The 11,731-nt window shown below is 43.6% G+C and overlaps 1 protein-coding gene across 1 annotated transcript; it reads right to left on the bottom strand.

The window, feature by feature from the left end:
* Nucleotides 1-996: 996 nt before the first annotated feature.
* Nucleotides 997-11,419, bottom strand: ftr86 (finTRIM family, member 86). Its single transcript, NM_001076579.1, is given in 10 exon segments — nucleotides 997-1,757; nucleotides 2,957-3,159; nucleotides 3,270-3,335; nucleotides 3,847-3,948; nucleotides 4,099-4,173; nucleotides 4,608-4,767; nucleotides 7,626-7,859; nucleotides 7,944-8,039; nucleotides 8,293-8,746; nucleotides 11,327-11,419. Coding segments are annotated over 9 exon segments (1,734 nt in total). The 5' UTR covers nucleotides 8,743-8,746; nucleotides 11,327-11,419; the 3' UTR covers nucleotides 997-1,409.
* Between the last annotated feature and the right edge of the window lie 312 nt (nucleotides 11,420-11,731).

The following is an 11,731-nucleotide window of genomic DNA, read 5'->3' as shown; positions in this document are numbered from 1 at the left end:
TCAATATTAAATTATCCTTTATTGTACTTTATTATCGTTTACAGCAGCCCTTACTGTAATTATACCAAGCTCATATTATTTAGTAAATTACCCATTAAACAGTGTTTTATTAATGTTTACCCCAACCTCTCACACTAACTTAGAATCAAATTACTAATTAAATTGTATTTTATCAATGTTTATCCCATCCCTAAACCTGCACGAGAACAGACATCCGAACTGCACTCATGTAAACACAGGCCCATAGCCAGCCTATTGAAATAGGTGGTTCTTTTTTTCTATTATGTTATTTTTCTATCATTCTATTATGTTATTTGCCTATATATATATATATATATATATATATATATATATATATATATATATATATATATATATATATATATATATAGGCATAAAAAAATTATATATATATATATATATATATATATATATATATATATATATATAATTTTTTTTTTTATTCAATTGTATATTTTAGTGACATTTTAATAACTAATATTTGCTGGATCAGCTTGTTGGGTGGTGATCATAACCACACTTTTTTTTGATGCACCATAAAAATATTTCCTACAGTTTTGTCAAAGTGCTCACCATACTATTTTACTATGAACTATTTATTTACAAATGTGGATTTAAACTAAGTTAATCCAGTTTTATAAATATTGCAATGAATAATAATAAAAAAATAATAAAGATATATGAAATAAATACTTACTTTAAATACAAAATTATTATCCATCATTTAAAAAAATAGTTTTAAAATAAAAACTGGCCATCTCGTTCAACTTTCCTTATTCACAGTTTGGCCATTTGAATAATTAAAAATTGAATTTACCTTAAAGTCTTCATCTATGGATAATTTTCACAATTTGTGATGCTATAGCAGTCAAAAAATGGGATAAATGAGCTCATGTTAGGGTCAAATTCTGGACTTTGCCAGTGGGGGGTGGGTCTTGGCCTGAAATCTGCTTAATAATGACTGTAGGACCACCGTTTGAAGCAAAACACTTGATTTAATCAGCTCATCTGACGTGATTCAGTTGTGTTCATCATTTTGAAGCAAATCACAGTTTTACAAACAAGACAAGCACATTCATATGCAGAGATACAGCCACAGAAACTCAAACAGGCCCGTGAACCAGTGGAGAATGAGGAAGTGACATCACTGCCATTTTAGGTGGACTGTCCCTTTAAGAACGGTTTCCTTATTTAGTGTTGCGTGATTAGAAAACCCTCAGAGCTTCCAAACCTCCCGGGCGAGTTCATGACGGAGCTATGAGGATTATTCTGGGCAGATCATCTGAAATTTACTCAACCGTGTTCACTGACAGTCTTCATTTCTCTGTGAGGTCAATCTGGTGCACACACACACACACACACACACACACACACACTCACTCACTCACTCACTCGAGTGGGCACAGGCTGATGGAGGAGCCGACCCCAGACCAGAATCTGAAGCTGGCCAGCAGTGGGCGCTGGAACTCGGTGTGTACGCAGCAGATCTCCTGCGCGTCTGCATGAGTGGGAGTGTGTGTGACGCGGTAGAAGGCCAGAACGCCGGCCTGCTGGTCTACATAGACCCCGATGCGCTTGGCTTTGGGTCCCTGCAGCGGCGTCTCCTTCCCAGCATGCCACAGTGAGAAGGCTCGGCCGGACCAGTACAGGCTCCAGGACTCCGCGTTGTGGCCCAGACGGGCGCGGTCGCCGGAGGAGGAGCGGTCCATGTGTGCGTACGCCACACCCACCGTCACCTGCAGGAGGAGGAGGAGGATGAGGAGGAGGAGAAAAAAAGGAGGAAGAGGAGGAGAAGGAGGAGGAAGAGAAGAAGGAGCAGGAGGAGGAGGAGAAAAAAAGGAGGAAGAGGAGGAGAAGGAGGAAGACAAGGAGGAGCAGGAGGAGGAAGAGGAGGAAAAGGAAGAGGAGAAGAAGGGGAAGGATGAGGAGGTGGAAGAAGAGGAGGAGGGGGAGAATGAGGTAGAGGAGAAACAGGAACAGCAGGAGGGAAGGATAATGGGAGGAGCAAGAGGAAAAAAGGAGGAAGGAGGAGGAAAAGGAGAAGGAGGAGAGAAAGAACAAGGAGGAAAAGAAGGAAGAGGAAAAGGAGGAGGAGAAGGATGAGGAGAAGGAGGAAAAGTAAGAAGAAGAGGAGGAGAATGAGGTGGAGGAGAAGAAGGAGGAGCAGGAGGAGGGAGAAGAAGAGGAAAAAGGAGGAAGAGTAGAAGGAGAAGGAGGAGAAAGAAAGAAGAGGAGGAGGGGCAGACGGAGGAGGGGAAGGAGAGGAGGAGGAGGAAGAGGGCAAGGAGGAGGAGAAGGAGGAAGCAGGGAAGGAGGAAAAGAGGGAGGAAAAGGATGAGGAGGAGGAAAAAGAGGAGGAGGAGGAGGAATGGGGGAAGGAGGAGAGAAAGGAGGAGTGGAGGAAGAATAGGAAAGGAGGAAGAGGAAGGAAGAGGAAAAGAAGGAGGAGGGGGAGCAGAAGGAGGAAGAGAGATTCGGAGTAAGAAGAGGAAAAAAGAAGAGGAGGAAAAGAATGAAGAGGAAAAGGAGGAGAAGGAATAAGAGGAGAATGAGGAGCAGCAGGAGGGAGGAAGAAGAGGAAAAAAAGGAGAGAGGAGAAGAAGGAAACAGAGGAAGAGGAGGGAAAGGACGAGGAGAAAGAAGAAGAGGAGGAGGGAAAGCAGGAGGAGGAGGAGAAAAGAAGGAGGAGGGAAAGGACGAGGAAGAAGAGAGGAGGAGGGGGAGGAGGAGAAGAATGAGGAGCAGGAAGAAGAGGAGGAGGAGGAGAATGACGTAAAGGAGGAGGAGGAGAAGGGGGAAAAAGAGGAGGAGGGGGTGTTTAGTTTATTTGTGGACCCTTTTCACATTTCTGTGTTTCTCAGCAGCAGAGGCTGTCACAGAGGCGTGAGACTGTCTGTGTGTGAGTGTGTGTGTGTGTGTGTGTGTGTGTGTTTACCCTCTGGCCTGTCCACTCCACCTCCCAGTAGTATGGGCTGCCGGCGAGCGGCTCCACACACAGCACCTGTCTCCAGTAGAGGAAGCGCTGCGGGTGTTCTGGATAGTTCTGCCGCTCCGCACACAGAGTCGCCTTCCGGAACCCCTCAGACAGACGGATGTGCTGGAACGCAGAGTTCTGGTCCAGAGTCAGATCCACACGGACTGAACAGAGGGACACACATCAATACACACACACACACACACACACACACACACACACACACACACACACTTCCTCAATCATACACAGAAGCAGACGCAGTGTGTCTTACATTTGAGCATTTCCTCTCTGGTCTTCGGAGCTGGATTGGACACACACACGCACGCAGCAGCCTCCTCTGCAGACACAACACACACACACACACATGCAGAAACTGTTAACGTCAGTGACTGTTTGGGCTCAATATCATGGCGTTCCCTAGACCAACACTGCTGCTAGATGAAGCGTCGCTGCCAAGGACTACCCACCCCTTCTGGAGGAGCATGTGACCCAATGGGTCAAACACTATCATCCTGACACACACCACTTCTTCAGGAGGCAATGCAGCAACACACACAGCACGACTGGAGACAGAGCGGTCTGATGAACACGACAGTGAAGTTGAACATCTGCCATGGCCTGCACAGTACCCAGATGTAAACATTATTGAGCACTGGGGTGTTTTGGAGGAGCGAGTCAGGAAAGGTTTTCCTCCAGCAGCATCAGTAGAGACCAGACCAACTACTAGATCACTAGACTAGACTAGATCACGAGACTAGATCAACTACTGCGCTCTAAAACCTTCAGCTTCATTGTACAACCCCTATGTGTGTGTGTGTGTGTGTGTGTGTGTGTGTGTGTGTGTGTACCTGCAGAGGCCTGTGCAGCCGCTGGTGTCCTGTGCTGGTCTGGTGTTGCAGCAGCAGAAGCTTGAGCTGTGTGTTCCTCATCTGCAGAGTCAGACTTCACTGCTGTGGAGGAGGAGAAAACTACTTTATAAACACACACACACACACACACACACACACACACACACACACACACACACACACACACACACACACACACACACACACACTGAAGATCAGCTGCTCATACAGCAGCAGCACCCCTGAGCTCACCTGTGCTCTCACACACACTGGAGACGCTGGCTCCTTCATCACTGCAGGTGTGTGTCGCTGCGGACGCCTCGTTCACTGCAGGACACACACAACAGACTGTCAAACACACACATCTTGGGAAAATGAAAGTCTGTGTGCATATAGCCCATTCACTTAGAGCTGATTCACCACAGCCGAGTGTGTTTCCCTCTGCTGCTGAACACAAAGGAAGATATTCAGAGGAATGCTGGAGCAGACACACACTGACCTACACTCTTTGTTTTCTTCATACAGTACACATTAGCGGCAGGTGTTTCCTCCAGCATCCTTCAGAATATCCTCCTCTGAGTTCAACAGGAGAAACTCAACCAGGTCTGCATGCGCTCGAGTGTGAGGTACTGAAGAGGACACACACTCTTCTGGGTCGACCGTGTCTTTTACCAAAATGATAATGGTGTAGACGCAGACGTTACAGCAGACGGGGATGCTGAAGGTGGGATACGGGGATGATTTCCTCCAGCTGAACTCACCGACTCTGAAGACCGAGGCCAGGCAGGTTTTGGTCAGGTGTTCTGCGCTCTCTCTGAAAGAGTCCAGAGCGGATCTGACTCCTGAAACCACAGAATCTGGAGTCTGGATCTCCAGCTGCGCACACTCCGATGCATCCACAGAGGACATGGCACTGAACGCCTGAACACACACACACACACACACACACACACGCACACACAGAGAGATAAAAATGCTCATTTATTATCAAAGATGAACCCAAATAGCAACTCTAGATGGTGTGTGTGTGTGTGTGTGTGTGTGTGTGTGTGTGGTGTTTTTGCAGCGCAGTGTTTGTTTCGGTCGGCTGCTGTGATTGGTTCAGAGAGTAACCCAGCTGTAGAAACTCTTGAAAGCAGAGTGTTTGTTCACAGTGGTGTGTTATAGTCCCGCCCCTCCTGCACTGTGATTGGACGGATCGCTCAAGAGTGACATCAGCTGTTACCATCCATCTGTTTTATGCTGATTTAGGATTATCACATTTCACGAAAATGCCTGATGGAGATGCTGAGATGCGCATACATTTTGATGAAGATGTGCATAATAAAGCGTACAGCTGAAGGCAGAATTATTCGCCCCCCTGTTTATTTTTTCCCCAATTTCTGTTTAGCGGAGAGCAGATTTCTCCAGCACAATCCTAATCATAACAGTGTTAATAACTCATCTCTAATAACTGATTTATTATCTCTTCATCATGATGACAGTAAATATTATTAGACCAGATATTCTTCAAGACACTTCTATACAGCTTAAAGTGACATTTAAAGGCTTCACTAGGGTAATTAGGGTAACTAGGCAGGTTAGGGTAATTAGGCAAGTTATTGTATAATAATGGTTTGTTCTGGAGACTATTGGTTCTCAAAGTGGAGTGGGGGGGGGGGGGGGGGTCGCTCGGTGATTTCCAAAAATCTCATTTATTTTATTAAACCATTAGAATTATCATATTTTATTAATAATTATATTTTATTTGTGAGCCCTGCAGCAGTAGTGTTAGTTGCAGCAGATTGATTTTGCGGTACAATATTAAACTGACACCTTTATGGCACTCACATCACATATGATATAAATCAAGGCCACGACTGAACAAGGAGGAGGATCTGCAAGTGGCTCCAAAATTAGACCAAGATTAGTCTTGTGCTTTACTCGTTGTGCTCACCATTCTCATTGAGTGAGGTCAATATTAAATTAAACAAATGAATAATGATTATGGGCGAGGCAGTGGCGCAGTATGTAGTGCTGTCGCCTCACAGCATGAAGGTCGCTGGTTGGAGCCTCGGCTCAGTTGGCGTTTCTGTGTGGAGTTTGCATGTTCTCCCTGCGTTCGTGTGGGTTTCCTCCAGGTGCTCCGGTTTCCCCCACAGTCCAAACACATGCGCTATAGGGGAATTGGGTTAAATTGTCCGTAGTGTATGTGTGTGTGTTGGGATGCTTCCCAGAGATGGGTTGCGGCTGGAAGGGCATCCGCTGTGTAAAAACTTGCTGCATAAGTTGGCGGTTCATTCCGCTGTGGCGACCCCAGATTAATAAAGGGACTAAGCCGACAAGAAAATGAATGAATGAATGAAAAACGATTATACAATATATATTGTTGTATATGCTTATGTTTATATAGCTCCTATTGGTGTGTGTGTGTGTGTGTGTGTGTGTGTGTGTGTGTGTGTGTGTGTGTGTGTGTGTGTGTGTGTGTGTGTGCCATTGTGTGCCATTGTGTGCAATATCTGTGTGCTTCTAACTAGAGCCAGACGGAATCTGCAGACGTTTTTGGCTATTTCTGCATAGGATTTTGGTAAAAATCTGTGGATTTCTGCGTAATTATTTTGTAAGTATCATAACTAAAACCTTAATATGTGAACTAAAAAATAACATCTTTTAAACTTTTATTTAATGTTTAAAATGCAAATCCATTTAGATCCACTTTATTTGGTAAACAAAGCAAGTCTCTCATATAATATCTCTACTAAAATATTACTGTACACACTGCATTGTGAATAAATCAGATGAACATTCTCATATTAGTCAATAATATTACTGTAATTAATTTAAAACTGAATAAATATAGATTTACACACATTTACACAATAAACTGAATCAATGATGGGCTAAAAATCTGCGCGCGCAGATTCCGTGTGGGCCTACTTATAACCACGTCCGAGCACAGTGGGGGTCGCAAGTCACTGGAGTTGTTATTTTAGGGGTTGCGGGCTGAAAAGTTTGAGAACTCCTGCTGTAGACTATCCAGAAAAAATATATAGCTTAAAGGGGCTAATAATATTGTCCTGAAAATGATGTTTAAAAAATTAAGAACATCCTCGAGCCTTGGGCTCCCTCCCGTTTCATCAGGAGAGAGGGAGGTTGAGCTCAGGTAGGTCTCGAGAACCAGTTTGAATTTGTTTGCTCAGCCTATTCCTTGATTATTAGAGGATTGCCACGCTGGAATGAACCGCCAACTATACCAGCATGGTTTATCCCAGTACTAAAACACTCATATACTGTATTCAATTCCCTTATAGCGCATGTGTTTGGACTGTGGGGAGCACCCGGAGGAAACCCACGCCAACATGGGGAGAACATGCAAACTCCACACAGAAACACCAACTGACCCAGCCGAGACTCAAACCAGAGACCTTCTTGCTGTGAGGCCACAGTGCTAACCACTTATCCACTGCGCCACGCTGTAATCTAGGATGGGGAATTCTTTAAGACGAAGATGACTAACAGAAGGAAATCTGGTTATTGATGTGCGTTTGGAGTCGTCTGATTGGTCAATCATATGTTAGCTAATGCAGCACCGGCTGTGGTCAATCATAAACACGTGACCCTCTCGAAATGAGTTTGAAAGCCATTCTCAATCAGCAACACTACACTTTTGGCTAGTTTTGTAATCTGTGTGAAATGAAGGCGTGGTGCAGTCTTCCCCACCTGACACACTACTGTCAATCACTTCCCATGACAGATCACATGACACAGCGAGCAGAGAGTGTGTGCGTTCAGTGTCTTACGCTGAGGAAGTCGACGGGCTCGCTGATGCTGCTCAGCGTCTGCATCTCCTGCTGCCGGCGCTGGAGTCTGCTGATGTCCTGCTGCAGCCGCTGCGTCTCCGTCTGCATGAGGAGCAGCCAGGAGGACTGATGAGCCTGGAGGAGCTGCAGCAGCTGAGACACGCTGAACTCCAGCAGGCCACACACACCGGAGAACACTGACTGGGAGTCCTGCATCAGCTGCTGCACAGAGCCCTGCACACACACACACATTGATCAACATGCACTTACACACACACAGACTGACTGGCAGAAGATGATGAGGTGTGTGTGTTGGACCTGGTAGGTGTCCGTGAGCTGTGGGAGACTCTGCAGGAGCTTCTCTCTGTCTGCAATGCTGCTCTGGATACGAGCGCTCGCGTCCTTCAGCTCCTCCTGTGTGTGAACATCACAGTACATTTAGAACACACACACACACACACAAACTATAATCAGGGGTGGAATTGGATTTGGGGCCCTAATCAATTCCAGGTATGGGGCAAAAACAGACCCCAACATCACCAAAGAGGAGTCAATCTGAACAGCACACAACGGATCCTCGAAGTTCTCTGATGGCTGTCATCATGAATGAGGACTCTTGACTGAGAATCAAATCTACTTTCGGGTAGGAATGAAGTATCTGCAGTACCTGTATCTTGCTCTGCTGCAGTTCGGGCCGCACCACCTGATGTGTGCTGTGTGTGAGGCGGCTGCAGTCCTCACAGACTCTCTGCTGGTCCTGCATGCAGTACAGCTCCGGCTGCCGCTGGTGTACGGGGCAGAGGTGTGGGGACGACGAGGGCAGGGTGGGGTACAGGCCTGAGGAGGGTAACGCAGCTCCGGACACGACCCCATCCTGCTGGCTCAGCTGCAACTTCTCCAGCGCCTCCATCAGCACCCTGCTGCAGGCCAGGACGGGCCGAGGGCTGAACTTGCGTCGGCACTGAGGACACTCGAACTCAGCCCGGGCCACTCTGGAGTCCCAGTGCTTCTGGATGCACAGCAGGCAGTAACTGTGGCCGCAGGCCAGCGTAGCCGGATCCTTCAGCACATCCAGACATATGGAACAGGAGAAGAGTTCTGGAGCCCAGGAGGACATTACACTGGAGGAGCAGAGGAGACGATCAGAAATCAGCACTGGCGGAGCGGAGTCTGCTTTTAAAGCTCAATGGGAGCGGTTAGCTCAACTAAACTAGCATTACCAGTTCGGGAATTGCACAGCGCCGAATGACACAAGCGGAGAAAAATGAGAGGAAGGCGGATAAACCTGCTGAGCTGGTCAGAGGCTGGAAACTTCAGCACAACTCTGACTAATCAATAAAGTGATGTCATGAAAAGGTGATGATAATACTGTAATACTATGACAGTGTTTTAGTTTCATTAAACCCCTTAAACGTCACCTACACTATAAAAAGACATAGCATGACAATTGTCTAACCGTGGGATGACTAGCAACAATACTTCTAAGAATATAATATAATGTCTATATAGATTTGACATGGTATGAGCTGGACTGTCTCTCTCATAGTGGTGATTATGCTTAAACGAATCTAATGTCCTTTTCGGTAGGTTGATGAAAATGCGGAGATTGGTCTTGAAATTCTGTTTGGAATAAATGTTTGATTTATTTTACAATGTCTGGACAGTTGGTTTAGGCATCGAGGTTAACACTCAGATTTCATTTGTACATATAAAATGACTAGTAAAGTTAATAGAATAAACCAGTATGAAAAACATTCTTTAACCTATTTTTTAAGATTGTTTATTTGGTATATTTATATGCGGAAAAGCCTATCAGTCATACTCGTCAACCCTTCCGTTTTTCCTGGGATTCTCCCGTATTTTACAGTTCTATCCCGCTATCATCCCATATTTCTCCTGTATTTTCAGTCTTTCTCTGAAGGGTGGCAATAAACATTAAATAGCTAATCCTCCCTGTACGCAACCTATACCGCCGAACCACCAGGGCCCACCCCTTGCTCTTAAGTGTGAGTCTGTTCTGTGCTTTCATTTAATTTAGGCATAAAACACTTTGAAATAAATACAAAAATAGCAGGATTCCCTTCCTTTTCATTGAAGTTTCAAGCCAAACCGGCCTACCTCAGTTGACAACTGACTATAATAAAATAAGGTCATTTCCAATTCAGTTTCTGACACTATCACGTCTTTTTCAATAAAACAGCTGCTTTGGAAATTCAAATGTTCAACAGCACTAACAGTATTATGTCTTAACAATAAAAATGAAAAAAATAAAATAAAATAAAATTTTCCAGGTGAGATTCGAACACGGGTCAGCATCGTAGTAACGCAAAGTGCTTACCACTGGACCACAATGGCACTATTACAGTGGGAATAAACAATATGTATTGCACTGTGACCCGCAAGGTATTACTTTCTATTGATGGCTTAATCTTTTTCTCCCTATTTTAGATTTCTGATCAAGTTCTGTCAGATTTATTAATGTAGTGAATCCTCTGATTTTCATTGAGCAGGTGTAATATTCATTAAAATTAATTATCCTAATTCTAATATTCACTAAGGTGCCGCTGTTTGGGGTCGAATGATGATAGTTACGTCATCAATGTTAGTTAACCTGCAGGCTGCATTTTGCTCACGGTGCTGCGAGAAAATAAATAAGAAGAGGGCCACTGCGGCAAAATAATGAATAAAAAGACTGAGGCTATGGTCAAATAAATAAATAAATAGATGAAAAAAAAAAGAAAAAAAAATGTGACTGCTGAGAGTGCAAGCAGCTAGGGACACCGGCCCTCACGGCCAAAAAACCATTTAGCCAATCCAGGCCTGGGTGCCGTCTCCTCTTTATATGCAATCCTCAAAACAGTCATATAGCAGTGCGTGACTGTCAGCTGACGCGCTCCATAGTATCCCAAACAAATTCTGTATGCATGATTTAAAGCAGAGCGAAAGTCTAGGTTTTGGGTGTGTGTTTAAACAGACATATACACATAATTAATATTAATTCTAAAGATGTCGATGTTGGTGGGGGTTTTTTTACGCAACTTTTTTTGTCCTAAATGAGCATAAAAAGTTTGAAAAGCAGTCGAATGCTTTTATTATAATGTTAGATGTGTGCAGTTTTAAAGTGACACGTTACTTAATGTAATCAAACAAAAAAAATGTAATAAATATGAGATTCAGTCGCTGCTCTTTAATCAGAATGTGTGAGTTATACAGCAAAGAAGAGGCTTATGGGAGTTCATAGCTTGATTCAGTTTCTTTATAATAGCTATTATTTTAATAAGCTGAACTGTTTGCTGATGTATTTGCTGCTAATGTAAACTATTTATTTTTTCTTTTGTAAATAATAATTATAAAACATATTACTGACCATTTAACTGTTTATTTACACAGCTCCAAATGAACATAGTACTACGGTGGGCAAATTCACATTCCAATGCTGACATGCATGTATTATTTTTTTAAGCAGTACAACCAGAGTACAACGCACAAAAAACTTAATTAATCCTGAATAATGAATTCTGACGAATTGAGCATGGCAAAACATGAATAAAAGCCAACACACAAACAATCACATAGCTACTAATAAACACACAACTGTTAGGAAACCCCATTTTATAACGTTTCTAAATACGTGACTATCATAAACTGTTCGCAAGGAGCAAAGATGACCAGACGATGATTATTATTATTAATGAACTCACCTGAAGCGAGATTAAAAGAGTCTGGTGAGAAATTCAGCACTTTACACTTGTTTTTAAGCGTTTGGTGGCAACAGCCCACGAGTCGTTTCATTCAGAGGAGTCGATTCATCCGAATGATTCTGAATCAGATCCTTTGAAAATGAATGAACAGAAAACAGCTGTCAAAGTAATTACAAATGAAACAAGGTGTGTGTTTTTAAAAAAAAACTTGCTAAATTGTGACTATGTGCTACTGTGTTCTTTGATTAGAGTTATAATGTATATATTAAGTTGAATTACTAGAACCAGAATAAAGCACGTTTTAAAAGTACAACAAACTAAAGGACGGATATTTTAAACTAACTCTTTATCGTAATTTTGCTATTTTCATCATAGAAGCTTTTGTGAAACACGTCAAAATGACTT

This window comes from Danio rerio, chromosome 15 (genome assembly GCF_052040795.2).
Source record: "Danio rerio strain M-AB ecotype USA chromosome 15, GRCz13ab, whole genome shotgun sequence".
NCBI classification, from domain to species: domain Eukaryota; kingdom Metazoa; phylum Chordata; class Actinopteri; order Cypriniformes; family Danionidae; genus Danio; species Danio rerio.
Note: the sequence above shows the minus strand (reverse complement) of the source record. Positions and strands in the feature narration are given on the sequence as shown.